At 49.1% G+C, this 14,883-nt stretch overlaps 1 protein-coding gene across 9 annotated transcripts in view; it reads left to right on the top strand.

Moving 5' to 3' along the window:
- LOC311583742 (glutathione S-transferase Mu 3) overlaps positions 1-14,883 on the top strand; it is a 90,227-nt gene that overhangs the window by 74,610 nt on the left and 734 nt on the right. For 5 of the 9 annotated variants that reach the window (XM_084757576.1, XM_084757573.1, XM_084757574.1 and 2 more), the window contains 8 exons: positions 490-585; positions 676-786; positions 11,170-11,245; positions 11,683-11,747; positions 11,991-12,072; positions 12,168-12,268; positions 13,141-13,236; positions 13,327-13,437. In XM_084757576.1, coding sequence (XP_084613702.1) covers positions 490-585; positions 676-786; positions 11,170-11,245; positions 11,683-11,747; positions 11,991-12,072; positions 12,168-12,268; positions 13,141-13,236; positions 13,327-13,437 — 738 coding nt within the window. Of the gene's footprint in view, positions 1-191; positions 217-489; positions 586-675; positions 787-10,781; positions 10,927-11,169; positions 11,246-11,682; positions 11,748-11,990; positions 12,073-12,167; positions 12,269-13,140; positions 13,237-13,326; positions 13,438-14,883 lie in introns of those variants that run through there. The other 4 variants (XM_084757578.1, XM_084757568.1, XM_084757579.1 and 1 more) reach the window with 4 other exon arrangements.

The following is a 14,883-nucleotide window of genomic DNA, read 5'->3' as shown; positions in this document are numbered from 1 at the left end:
TGTCCCCGGTAGAAGAAGCCATGACCAGGGCCTCTTCAAATAGGCAGCTCACGCTCCGCCTGGAGGACCTTTGTCCCTTTCAACATCAGACACGGGGCAGCTTTGCTCACTCTGCTCAAATATTGACCCTGCTCTTATGTCACCCTTAGGAACAACTTCGTCTCCTCTCTAGAGACCAGCAATTACTTTGCTTCTCTGGCTCCACTGGACTTCCGGGTGCAGAATGTGTGAGCTACCTAAAAGTAGTCCTGGGTGCAATGCACCGTGCCTGGTTTGGATTGTCGGTGGTGATAGATTTGGGGACAGAGTGGCATTCCCATCTTACTTCCAATCTGAGTGAACTCTGCTACCAAGCAGGAGTCCAATTACTACCACAGTGATGCACTCTATAGAAACTTGCACACAGGTGCAGGCATAATATCAGGAAAAGGTCATCCTTTCTTCTGAGCTCCAGAGTCTAAGGGCTGTGACAACTGTTTTCTGTTTTAGGAGAAACGGAAGCCGGAGGTCTTGAAGGGCCTTCCAGCTCAGCTGATGCTCTATTCCGAGTTCCTGGGGAGGCAGCCATGGTTTGCAGGCAACAAGGTAAAGAGGGCAACAGTCACAGTGAGGCGGAGGACTGGCCATTCTTCCCAGGTTGCCAGATGGCATCCCACTGACCCTCACTCCCTGCAGCTCACCTTCGCAGATTTCCTTGTCTATGACATCCTTGACCAGCACCGTATATTTGAGCCCAAGTGCCTGGATGCGTTCGCAAACCTGAAGGACTTCGTGGCCCGCTTTGAGGTGATGCCCTCCCCATCCCCACCCCCCATCCTGCTTTCTCTGGGATGTCCTTCCCTTTCCCTTCCCAGGGTGCTTCCCTCATCCTTAGGGTTAAAAGAAAAAAACCAAGGATCTACTGAGCACTGGCTTCCTGCCAGGACCTCATGCTCAGCCTCTTAGACCCATGGAGTCAATTTGTCATTGCAACAGGCAGGCAACCTGGATAGAATTAGCTGAGTCACTGGACAGATAAGGAAACTGAGACTGTGGGGTAGGGGGTGGCAAGCTGCTTGCTCAAGGTCACCAGTAGAGGTTGTTCTAGGCCCCTGACTGCCTCTGGCTTCTAAAGGCAGCTGACCAGCCAGGAGGTTGTTCTTTAGTCACAGGGTTCTAAGTGGCCAAGGTAGTAAAGGTAAGGCTAGGGTTGGCAGGTCTTGCACAAGCTATGTCTTATGCCAAGGAAACTTGCTACGATGTATAGCATCATATATACTGTTTCCGGGGGGCGGGGGGGAGAAATGGCATAAAATCACCGGAGAGCTAAGCAAGCGATGTTGCAAAAGGGGAACACAGAATATCTCAAGACCATTGCAATCTGAGCCCACAGTGGCCTTGGGACTGATAACTGTAGCTTTGTACAGTGGGAAGAGCTGGGTTCTCAGGATCGGAAGCCACAGAGCCAGCCCCACCCCCCCACCCCCCGGCCCTGGCCCCAGACCATTAGTGGCTCTGCCAAGCACATCCCTGGTCTCAGAAAAGGAGCTGTGTTCCTTCTCCGTACACCAGGTCCCCGGGGAATGCCTTGGATGATCACAGCTCAACAGATAGCATCTGGTGTCTCCTTCTGATTTGGAAAGTCAGGCCTATGTAGAGGCCAGGTTTCTTGTCTAGGATCTGTGCTATGCGGAACATGCCAAGAACTTGTCTGTTCCTGCAAGTTTTAGGCAGGGACAAAGACACATTGATGCGCAGGATCAAGACATACTCAGTGGTTACCCCTGATCTGCAGAACGGTGACTCATTCCTGACTAGGGAAGCAGTGTGGCTCGGAACTGTAGCTGGTTTTCAATTAAGTTCCTATGTGGAGTCCCTGGGGGAAGATTTTTGGCTTGGTTTGTTTTATTGTTTTGTTTATGGAAACGAGGTTTTTAAAGGAAGCCCTAGCTGTCCTGAAACTTGCTCTGTAGACCAGGCTGGCCTCGAACTCAGAGAATCACCTACCTCTGCCTCCCGTGTGCTGGGATTAAAGGCAGGTACCAACCATCACTGCCCAGGTCCATCCCGTGGAAGACTTTTATCTTGAATTCTGTTGGTGGGTGTTCCTGTCTTCCTTCAAATCTCCTGTGCTCCTCTATGAAATGAGGGTCATACTTTAACTTTTATTCAGATTCTCTGGAAATTTCCTCTGTGTGCCCAGCAGGCCCAGCAGGACATCCTAGGAGTGAGTGAAGCTACAGTAGTCCCAACAGACTATAAGAAGCATGTGATATTATTGGATGCCTGGCCCTCACCTCATGGTTAATCACAGGCTATTCAGAGCTATGTGTATTTGGTTTGAAATCAATACGACTTTTTTTTTTTTTTTTTTTTTTTTAACATTCAGGTGTAGGCAGTATTAGTGTAACAACAATCTCCTCCTGGAAACTCTTCTCCTTCGCGACTCCCCATAAAGGGATATACCCTCTATTAGTTCTGATCACTCTGGATCTGGCCCACGTAGAGTGGCCTTGGGAGGGTGCAAGAGCTGGCCTGGCTGGGGAGGAGAGTGTGTGTGGAGTGCAGAGGCCAGTGTTCCAGCACAGACGGGTGTGGCTGTGGCTTGTCGGGGGCTGGTAGCTCTGGCTCTCTACTGATCTTTAGATGTGACCCATGTATTCTCAGCTGAGGTATCAGAGCTAGAGAGGAGCTCGGTGGAGCTCAGGGAGCTTGTGCTCAGGGCTCAGGTGGAGATGTTTTAGCTTCAGGTGACCAGGTGAGACTGGCTGCCACTCCTTGATTTGCTTTCCCCTCAGCCTTCTCCACTTACACTCAGGAGTCATTGAATCACTGGGGGATGGGGGGGGGGGGGACCTGGGCTCTCTTCCAGGCCACACATGCAAGCCCTCAGCAAGCCCTTTTGCTTTTTCTGGATCCTTGCTTCTTTTCATTATAGGCATGTCAATGCAGCCAGGAGTGACAGTGCCCCCTATGGGAGGCAGGAGGGGAGTGCACAGAGAGCAGAGAGGCAGCCACAGAGCTGGGCTGACCCTCCTAGGCATGGGAGAATGAGGTAGTGTCTTAACCTTTGGGTACCTCAGCATCCCTGCTGAAGGTGGTGATGGGGGAAAGTGATTTTGCAGGGTGGTTAGGTGGCTTTTCTAAGCCTGGATTTTGAAGCCTCTTGGATGCTTCTAGAGTAGGTTTGCAGACCCAAGGGCCTGCTTTCTCCTTCCTTCTCCCTTGCAGGGCCTGGGGAAGATCTCTGCTTATATGAAGAGCAACCGCTTCCTCCCAAGCCCTGTGTACTTAAAGCAGGCCAAGTGGGGCAACAAGCAGGGCCCTGCACGGCTGGAACTAGTGGGAAGATCACCTGTGGTCCAGGACTCTAACCATACTTGGCTCCTGCTACCCTGAGTCTGTCAGTCTTCCCCTTCCGTGTCCTTCTCTACCCGGATCATTGTCGCCCCCCCTACCCACTATTTATAGCGAAGCGTCTACAAGTTCGGCTCTTAGCTTCTTTGGTTCTTTCCTTCTCTTACACGTTTCTGTCCAGTTCCAACCAGCTGGTCCCGTGCTTTACTTTGAGTGGCTTAACTTACACTATATACCTCCCTGCCACACACAGAGACATACAGACACACACAGACACACAGACACACAGACACACAGACACACACACACACACACACACGCACAGGCATACAGACACACACAGACACACACATAGACAGACAGACACACACACACACACACACACACACACACACACACACACAGACAGACACCCAGACACACACACACACATACACAGACATACAGACACACACAGACACAGACATAGACAGACAGACACCCAGACATACACATACACACACACACACAGACAGACACACACACAGACATACAGACACACACAGACACACATAGACAGACAGACAGAGACAGACACTCAGACACACACACACACACACACACACACACCCAGACACACATACACAGAGTTGCCTGAGAGACCAGCCTTGTCCGTTCCCCAGTGAAGTCTGAACTACACTTACTTTGTGTCCTGTCTTGTTGCCAGTGCCTCTAAAGACTTCTTCATTGACTTGGCTGAGTGGTGTTTGCTCTTTGGTTCACAGGAAGAGCTGGGTCCTGAGACTATGATGCCAGCTCTCAATCAAGCAGGGTATAAAGACACATATGGTCCTTGATGTCCTCTGATAATTCTGACATTGGGATTGCTACAGGAGGGTGCTTCCTCTGTGCCAGGGTTCCTCATTCGTCCTGCAGTATGCAACACCTCCACTGGCCATGTGTAGTTGTGAGTCAGGCTTGGAAGAAATGCTGGCCTGACAGGAAGATGTGAGCAGGCCCCTAAGCTCCACACATGTCCTTACCCAGACGTCTTTCCTGAATAGAATGTCCAGTTTTCTAAACACTCTTCTTTCTTCTCAAGATGTTTGCCTATAAATATCCCCACTGTTAGTGACTGGTCTTGTGGGTTTGCACCCAACTCAACTGTAGGCTCCTTTTAAAGATCCAGACATTGTTGAACTTTTGGTCTCTGACATGAATGACAGTGCCAGGCATACTGTCGATGTTCAGGAAATTAAGATTTGCTTTTGTTTGTTTGTTTATTCTTTTTTTTTTCAGGGATGCTTTTGCTAGTGTTAGGAATTAGCACTCTGGAAATAACCAGGGTTCCCCTAGAATGCACAGAATAAGCTACAAAGCTTTGTGCATGTGGAGGTGTTATCTCCAGAATCCCCTATCACCTAAGCAATTAAGAGGCTGCAGCTGCCCCTGAGCCACTGGAGATAGGCAGGGGCTACCCTCTGGGCCCAAGTGCAGCAGCGTGTGAGCAGATGTTCAGTGGGTGTTTTGTGTCAGCTCACCCATGAAAGAGCTGGATGTCCTGGATAAGCGTCCTTTGATGGGGGACAGATCACAGATTCTGGCTTTTGCTAAGCAGTGCCTGAGGCCTACCTGTAACCTGGGATGGTTGGAGGACAGCCCTGTTGGGTATTGTCCTCATGCCAAGCTTCAGCTCCTGCCTGTCACAGCAGTTAAGAAATAAGCACTCACAGGGAGATGTGAGGCTCGCTGAGAAATAAGTGACCAATTAAAAGGTAAAGCTTGTAAGATAAGAGTTCACCGAAGAGAACTATTTATTAATCTGGTAAGATCAAAATCATTTTAAAGCCAAACCTTTATTAAACATTAACTTAAACTCAGATGAAATAACAGGAAGAGGGGAATATGATAAAGTTAAGTAAGTAGACACAAATATTAAATGAGAGTAACAATGTGTGTGTGTGTGTGTGTGTGTGTGTGTGTACACATGAGTGGTTTTGCATATGGAAATCAGAGGTTGACAACATCTTGTGTCTTCTACAGTGAGTGGGTCTGACCATGTCCCATTGAACGTATTCCACATATTGTGATTGCAACCAAGAGAAGACCAAACAACTTAACCTTGGGCCGAGGGCTAAACGGACTTTTATTTCTTGAGAAGGTATGCAAGTGTTCACAAGCAGACAAAAAGTTGTTTAAGAATCATTTGTCACTAGAGAAATGTAAAAACAAAATCAGCCTCACACAAATATGGCTAGTCACCGTCAGTAGATAATGAGAAAGTGATTCTGTGGAGAAATTGGAAAGCTTTTGCTTTGTCTCTGGGAATGTGAAATGCTACGTCTACTGTGGAAATTAGCCTGTTCCTTATGAAATCATTAATAGAATTACTTATGATGTACCAATTTTTTTCTATGCATATACTCAAAAGAACTCAAAATTCACATATATATGGTACATATATAACAAATATGCACATATAATATATGTGTACCATTTATAGTGGGTTTAAATAACTATATTGTCTTTTAAAGACAAAATTTCTCTATTTATCTGTCAAGTTGGCCTGGAATTGCCTAGGTAGCCCAGGCTGGCCAAGACTTGTAATCTTTATTGCCTAAGCCTCCCTTAGGATTACAGGTGTGTGCCACCATGGCCAGTTCAAACACGTATTTGCATGTCCATGTTCAAAGAAGTATTATTCAGATAAATAAAACATGGATGCAACCATAAATCCATTTACAAATGAATGTAAAAAGAAAATGCTATGTAGAAACACAGAGGGATGTTTTTCAGGGTTAAAGAGGAGGGCTATATTGACCCATGATAAAACTTAGTTGAAACTTGAGCCATTAAAACTGGTCCAAAACAAAAAACAAAAACTAACAACAACAACAACAAAAACAAAACAAAACAAAACAAAACCCCACAAACATTTTACAATTCTGATTATATTAACTACTTTTTCCATCATTCTGACAAAATACTGGGCAGGACAAACTTAAGGGAGAAAAGATTTATTTAGGCCGTTGTTTCACGAAGCTCAGCCAACAGTCCCTTGGCCGCACGTGCTTAGGCAGGACAGCTTAGTGGTCAGAACATATGCTAGACGCTGTTTTTCACTTCTTGGCGGAGAAGAGACAGAGAGTGTGACATGGAGGGTCCCACGGACTGCACATCTGCAAGGAACTCTCCCCAGGCACTCACCTCTTGCGGCTTTGTCTCCTTCTCCTAAATGTGCTACCACCTCCCCAGGTAGTGTCACCTACTACTCAAGGGTTCAGAATATGACCCTGTCGGGGACACTCCATATTCGAGCTATAACATAGGAGGAGGGCAGAAAGTCACAGAGATGGTGGTTTCTGGAGGCTGGATGCTGGGTGGGGGTGGGGGTGGGTGGGCGTGGGAGGGGAGGGTACCTGATAAAACCTCCAGTTTTACAAAAAGAGTCACAGACTTGAGTGGTGACAGCTGCCAACAGTAATGCATGTGGCAATACTGAACTGATACAAGGTCAAATGTGATGTTACCGAATTTGCTACCGTAAATATAGCAAATAAGGAAGAAAACAATGCACAATGGGTGGTTGTACAGTCTCCACCCTCAATTCAGATGTTCCCATTACACGGGCAAACTACTGTAAAGCCAAATGCTACATTAGATTTGAAATTTTAAGTGTGACTATTTTTGAAAAAAGTGGGGGGAAATCAAGAGCAACTTCACCCTTATATCCCGGAGAGGGTAAAATAAAGAGGGCAACTGCAAATAAAAAAAGATCTCTGGACATTGTGCTCAGAAGGGATAAAAGCATCCACTTGAGGGGCTCAGCTGGACTCATAATAAAATGTGTACTGCAGATGTGGGCAACAAAACATGGTTTCCCGTAGCTAGACTCCAGCAGGCACCCTCCATTCAATGTCCTCTTGCTCTTTAGAATGGGAGAATGGACAGGCTTTCTTAACAACAGCAGCACCACCACCACCACCACCACCAACAACAACCTCTGTGCCTTGGCATTGGCTCTGTTAGTCTGTCACCACTTACATCATTACACTTTCTTGCCTAGCCTCCAACCGCCCCATTTCTAGTGTGAGTGGGCAAGGATTCAATTCAAAGAGGCATCAGCCTAGAAAAACAGTTCATCTTATGGGGAGCATCTTTCTTTAGGCCACTTTCTCTTTGTTAGGTTTTGCTAACGACAAACACACACAGTAGTGTCTGAAGAAAGGTGCTTCAGGCCCTCTAGGGAGGGCAGAGCCTGTTCCTTTAGGATCCCTTTGAGGGGAGAAGAGAGGAAGGCTGTATCTCAAGGAAGCGGGTCCAAGGTTGGCTGATATCACCTAGACTAAGAAACACTGTTTTCTTGTATCTCTGGCGTAAGCAAGTGTTCAGAAAGGCCTAAGGACAGTTCTGGATAAGGGCTTCTGAAAGAACAAAGGGCCTCCTTAGTACACGATAGGGCTGTGGTCACTTGTCTCCTATGCAGTCCTCAATTTAGGGCTTTGCTACACAGAAGGAGGGGACAATAAGCTTCCTGCCTACTCCCCTGCACTTGGAATTATGGGAAGGAGAGAAGGAAAACAGGCCAACGCAGGAAGTTCCCACCAAGCAGATGGGCAGATGGGCGTCTGTCAAGGCCAATCACAACTCATTGGCGAGGTGAAGTGTGTTCTACCCAGGCAGAAGATCACCTAGAACAGTGTCATCCTGTGCAACATTGTCCCTTAGCTCAGCCTGTGGGACAAGGCCTGGCTGGCAAAGTTGGGGGTAGGGGCGGACAGCTGGTCAGAGACCATTACTTGAACTTATCAGAGGGAAAATACTGAGCACCAGTCACTGTGTAGGCTACATGTGGCCTGAAAGACATTTTGAAGAAGCAAGCTATGACTGTCTCTTGTCAGGTGGTAAGAACCTGGTGGCGCATGCCTTTAATCCCAGCACTTGGGAGGCAGAGGCAGGCGGATCGCTGTGAGTTTGAGGCCAGCCTGGTTTACAAAGTGAGTCTAGGACAGCCAAGGCTACACAGAGAGACCATGTCTCGAAAAAACAAAAAAAAAAGAACCTGCTCAGCCCAGACTTTCTGTGTTGTCACGCCCCCTGCTGGCAGGACCAGGCAGGGTTTGGATGGTCTACACAGGCTCTTAAGTCTGTTGAAGCTACTTAGCTTACCATCCAGCTCATTGCACGTGAGGTGGCACCTGTGTCGCCCTACTGCATTAAGCGAGTCCTATTATCCAGGATCCATCAATGTCGGGGTGGAGTGGATTCTTCCCAGCGCGGGTCTTCAGCTCTGAGAGAGCAGAGTCTGTGTCTGGAACTCTCTACTGCCTGTGACCTGTGCCATGGGCTTTGCTCCAGCTGCTTCGGGTCACCTCTGTGCCTCCGGAATAAACAGGCTCCGTGGATGAGGAAGAGTTCAGGATGAAGGGGGGACGTGGGACCCTTGACTTCACCTCTGCTCACCTGTTGCTGGTCCTGCCTGCTCAGCTCCATCAGCGAGTTTTCAAATAGAAGACCCGTGGGCAGCCCCCAACTCTCCGTACCTCCCTCCCTTCCCCCTCTTAGCCTCAATTACTCCCCACCTTCACGGATGTAGTCAAACATTGATTCCCCATCCCTAAGCCCCCTGATATCCCGATATATATATATATATATATATATATATATATATATATATATATATATATATATATATATATTCATCAATCACTTTGTACGAAGTTTTGGAGACTGCTCTCTCATTGAAGTCCGCTGAGTCAGCAAGACTGGCTTGGGGGGTGGGGTGGGGAGGGACCATGCTGGAGTCTTAGGTCGCTACCTCCCCAGCTCTGGGTTTTTTTAAGTGCTCACCATGATGACAAACTTTTCCACATGGGTTAGCATTGAGAGCCCAATGCTGACCTGGAAGATGCTTATTATGTGAGCCATCCCCCTGCCCCCTTGAGTCTGTTTTTAAATTCATTCATCACTGATGCCAAGAACCTGAAGAAGAGGACCTTGGCTCTTGAGCAGCTCTGGTGGGATTTTGCCTGTGAGTTTGTTTTATTATAACAGCCTTGGCTGTCCTGGACTCACTTTGTAGACCAGGCTGTCCTTGAACTCACAGCAATCCACCAGCCTCTGCCTCCCGAGTGCTGGGATTAAAGGCGTGCACCACCACACCCAGTCTCCTGCCTGTGAGTTTTAACCACAGGTGCCGCAGTGACTTGAAGGACTTGTGAGTCACCCTCTCATACCCAGACCCATGTAAGTCAGGAGCTTGGCTGAAACCAGTGAGCTGGACAGCTGAGAGTTTGACTCTTGGGCACTTGGGTTTCTGCAGAGTCCTTCCAGGTCCTTTCTGGACAGCATTCTGTTGTCCCTTAGAATCAGGAGAGGTGTCTGGTCCCTCCTGGCCACTGTGCCATTGGGTCCGGAGTTCTGCCTGTGGTGGTGGGAGCCTTTCAATTTCCCAAATCCTCTGTGTTTGATTCTTGGATTTGCCTCACAAATATGGCCAAAGTACTGATTAGGTTATGTAGTCACTAGCTTGATGACCAAAGGGCTGGGTCCTTTTAGTAATCTGAATGAGAATGCTCACAATAGACTCATGTTTGAGTGCTTGGTCCCCAGTTGCTGAAACTGTTTGGGAAGGATTAGGAGGTGTGGCCTTGCTGGAAGAGGTGTGTCAATGGGTGTGTGGGTGTGTGTATGTGTGTGTGATTTAAGATTTCAAAAACATCTCTCTCTCTCTCTCTCTCTCTCTCTCTCTCTCTCTCTCTCTCTCTCTTTCTTTCTCTCTCTCCCTCTGACTCATGCTTGTGGGTCAGATTTAAGCTCTCAGCTACATCCCCAGCACCCCGCCTGCCTGCCTGCCTGCCACCACGTTCCTTGCCGCGAGGTAGTGGACTCACCTTCTGAAACTGTAAACCCTCATTTAAATACTCTCTTCTGTCCACTGCCTTGGTCATGGCATTTGTCACAGCAGTAGGACCTGTGAACAGCCCCCAGGTCCCCCCCAAAAGAAACACAGAGACTGCATCCTCTTCTATCTTGGCCCTGTCCTGGGCCATTCCCACTGCACTGCTCCTGTACCTCCAGGTTGTGTGAACAATAAAAGTCTGGTGTTTGTCAGACTGGCTGAGTCCTTTCTTCCAGTGATGGGTACAAGAATACTCTCAGGCTGAGGGAATGCCTTTTTATCTATGTGTTGAGATCTGAGCCTCCCTGAATGAGGGATGCCCACAGTCTTAAGTATGAAAACCCATCCACAAGGAAAGGAGGTGGACAGAACAGGTCCTATCTGGATGCTGCCTGAGGATCCAGCAGGGGGCAGATGGGACCTGGCCTGCCAATCACTGCCTTGGGTATCTGAGAGCTCAGACCAGCCTCCGGTTTTAGTCCCTGGCCTTGGATTGGCTTTTACTCCACTATAGTGGGTTGGCTCCTTTAGGGGCGGGGCCAGAGCTGCTCCCTAACTGCCCTCAGAGTCATCCTCATCCTGAGAGCTGCTCTCTCAGAGTGGAGTCTCCTTGGGGCCTGACTGCAGTCTCCAAGGCTGGAATGGAAATCATGCCTGTGATTCTGGGTTACTGGGATATCCGTGGAGTGAGTGGAAGGCTGAGCTGCTAGGTGGGACGGGCACAAAGCTGCAACCTTGGTTCCAGGAAAAAGATTCTCATGGGTTTTCCTTGGGCTCTCTACCTGTCTCTGTCAGACTCTGCCCAGTCTGCCCTCTCTCCTTGCATCCCTCCCTCTCTCCTCCACCACTCTTTTTTAGTAAAAAGTGGGAAGGCTTTCCCGGAGGAGGTGAAGTCACACATTGGGGCTCTCACTGACTATGACTTTTTTTTTTTTACCTGCCATCTCTCACAGCTGGGTCACGCCATCCGCCTGCTCCTGGAGTACACAGAAACAAGCTATGAAGAGAAGAGATACTCCATGGGGGATGGTAATAACCTTCTTCTGTTCAGACCCTTCCCCAGCTTCTGTGTACTGGTGCCCAGCAGCTTCTGCCCTGGTTCACGGCTTGTCAGCTCGGTGGCTCTCCTCCAGATGAACCCAGGGCTATTTATTCCCTCCTAGAAACGTCCTTGAGGGTGCAGCTTTGCTTTTCAATACAGGATCTTGGGAGTGGGATGCTGGCCCTTTTCTGAGTATAATCGGGCGAGGTTTTCCCTGTAATGGCCTAGTGCTTCTGTGAGTCTTAGTCATGAAACACTTACGGCCATTAAAGCGCTGTTCAAGCATAAAGCTTTGGGATGAAAGACTTACTGGGTCAGATTGCATATTCCCTGTACAAGGGGTCCTGCCCTGGTCTTAGGAAGGTTCTGGGGAAGGCGGCTTTAGATACGGAGCTTTCTTTTCACACCATCTTGTTCACCCCAGCTCCTGACTATGACCGAAGCCAGTGGCTGGATGACAAACACAAGCTGGATTTGAACTTTCCTAACGTAGGTGCAGGGAAGGGGAGGTTTGGGGGAAGGCGTGGTGCTCTCACCTCATCTTGCCTGCCTGAAGGGATCAGTGTTTCTGTTCTTCTCCTCCCACTCTTGCTGGTTGCACAGTGTTTCTGTGATGGGCCGTATCCCAGCTCTCCCAGGCACACTGAACGGCAGGCCCCATGTCTGTCCTGACCCATAAAAGGGATGGAGGGACCCCATAGCCCATCTCACTGTCCCTGCTTGACCTTTCAGCTGCCCTACTTAATTGATGGGCCGTACAAGATCACCCAGAGCAACGCCATCCTGCGCTACCTCGGCCGCAAGCACAACATGTGTGAGTGGGGCTGGCTGCAGGGTCGGGGACAGAAGCCATCCCTCTGGGCTGGGCAGGGACAGGATGCTGAGGGTGGGTCTGTGTGTGTGCTGCAGGTGGGGAGACAGAGGAGGAGAGGATTCGTGTGGACATTTTGGAGAAGCAGGTCATGGACACCCGCATTCAGATGGGCACGCTCTGCTACAGCCCCGAGTTTGTGAGTCCCCGCTGTATGCCATAGAAAGGGGTTTGCAGGAGGAGTTAAGGGCCTGTCTTCATACCCACACTTGTCCTCTTTGGAAATTGAACCCAGCCATACTGATCTGCCAAGCTTCCTCATTCAGCCAACACTTTGGCCTTCTCATTTTGTCAATGAACGCCACATACCAAATTCAAGAAATCTCGAGGTATTGTCATGACACCAATGGTTGGGGATTCATGTCCTACATAGTAAATTCATATGTTCAATTCTCTTCAACTTTGGCCTTGACACTGCCATGTACCAACTACCACTCCTGGAGTTCTACGGATGAAAACCAGAGGGGGAAAAAGTAATGGGTATGTAGAAACCCCACCCACCAGTTTCCCCAGAGTTGAGTCCTTAGCAACAAAAAATAAAAATAAAAAAATAAAAAATCCGGGCCTCTAGCTACAAGGCAGCCCATGGTCAGCCAGAAGACTGGCATTCCTTTCAACATCGGACACCGCTCAACTGCGTCCACCGTACTCCAATTCTCTTCTTGTGCCATCTTGTAGAAATCCCTTTGTCTTTTTTCTTGAAATTGCTAAATACTTTGCTTTTCCAGTGAACCTCTGGGTCAAGAACTTGCCAGCTACCTCAGAAGTCCTAGGTTAGATGAGGTCACTTATGACAGCTTCAGGGCCCGAGCGGATTTCCCATCTAACTTCCGGTCACCCCTGAGAGATGAAGCCTGCCGCCAAACAGGAGTTTACTTATGAAAACAGTGAGACATTAAATGGTGCAGGCCTAGTCAGAGGAAGGTGCCTGCTCCTTTGCACTGCCTGGAGAAGGCATCTTTTCTCCCTGAGGGCCTGTGTAAGGGCTGCAACCGCTGTTTTCTACTTTAGGAGAAACGGAAGCCGGAGTTCTTGAAGGGCCTCCCAGCTCAACTGATGCTCTACTCCGAGTTCCTGGGGAAGCAGCCATGGTTTGCAGGCAACAAGGTAAAGAGGGCAACAGTCATAGTGAGGCGGAGGACTGGCCATTCTTCCCAGGTTGCCAGATGGCATCCCACTGACCCTCGCTCCCTGCAGCTCACCTTCGCAGATTTCCTCGTCTATGACGTCCTTGACCAGCACCGTATATTTGAGCCCAAGTGCCTGGATGCGTTTGCAAACCTGAAGGACTTCGTGGCCCGCTTTGAGGTGATGCCCTCCCCATCCCCCCAACCCCCACCTTGCTTCCTCTGGGATGTCCTTCCCTTTCCCTTCCCAGGGTGCTTCCCTCATCCTTAGGTTTAAAGGAAGAAAACCAAGGCACTACTGAGCGCTGGCTTCCTGCCAGGACCTCGTGCTCAGCCTCTTAGACCTGTGGAGTCAATTTGTCATTGCAACGGGCAGGCAACCTGGATAGAATTAGCTGACCCACTGGACAGATAAGGAAGCTGAGACTCTGTGTGTGTGTGTGTGTGTGGAGGCGGTGTGTGGTAAGCTGCTTGCTCAAGGCTACTAGTAGAGGCTGTTCTAGGCCCCTGGCTGCCTCTGGCTTCTAAAGGCGGCATTCAGTGTCTCTTCCTGATTTATTCCAAAAAGTAAGTCAGGCCTTTGTATGGCCTGGGTTTCCTGCCCAGAATTTCTGGTATGTATAACATGTGAGGAATGTGAGTGTTTCTGCGAACATTAGGCTGAGACAAAGGCTGACTGATGTGCAGGACCAAGACATACTCAGCGGTCATGTTGGATGGGTGTAGTCAGTCGTGTTGCTGACCTGGGCTGTTCCCGTGGAAGACTTTATCTTGAGTTCTGTTGGTGGGTGTGCGCTTCCCTCCCTCTCTTCTTTATAAAATGAGGTCATAATTTGATTTTTATTCAGATTCTTTAGAATTTTCCTCAGTATGAGGCACAGAATCGGGCCCAGTAGCAGGACATGCAAAAAATGTCCCTTTATCCTAGGAGTGAGCGAAGCTGGTAGCCACAGGGCACAACGGGCTGTGAAATGCTTGTGATATTAATGTGTTCCTGGCCCTCACGTCACAGTTAATCATGGGCTACGCTGAACTCTCCGGTTTGGCACCAACAAATGTACTTTTTTCCAGATTTGCATACTGGAGGCATTAGGGTAGCAACAGATCTCGGCCTAGAAAGCATTTCTCCTTCCCCATTCCCCATAAAGGGATGTATTTCTTTTTAGTTTGTCCTTATCACTCTAGTTCTGGCCTTGGGAGGGTGCAAGAGCTGGCCTGGCTGGGGAGGAGAGTGTGTGTGGAGTGCAGAGGCCAGTGTTCCAGCACAGACGGGTGTGGCTGTGGCTTGTCGGGGGCTGGTAGCTCTGGCTCTGTACTGATCTTTTAGATGTGACCTGTGTACTCTCAGCTGAGGTGTCCTGTGACACACTCTACTGCATCAGAGCTAGAGAGGAGCTTGGTGGAGCTCAGGGAGCTTGTGCTCAGGGCTCGGGTGGAGACATTTTAGCTTCAGGTGACCAGGTGGGGCTGGCTGCCACTCCTTGCTTTGTGGTCCCCTCAGCCTTCTCCACTTACACTCAGGAGTCACTGAGTCCCTGGGTGGGACCTGGGCTCTCTTCCAGGCCACACATGCAAGCCCTCAGCAAGCCCTTTTGCTTTTTCTGGATCCTTGCTTCTTTTCATTGTA

This window comes from Acomys minous (genome assembly GCF_964271855.1).
Source record: "Acomys minous genome assembly, chromosome: 14".
NCBI classification, from domain to species: Eukaryota; Metazoa; Chordata; class Mammalia; order Rodentia; family Muridae; genus Acomys; species Acomys minous.
Note: the sequence above shows the minus strand (reverse complement) of the source record. Positions and strands in the feature narration are given on the sequence as shown.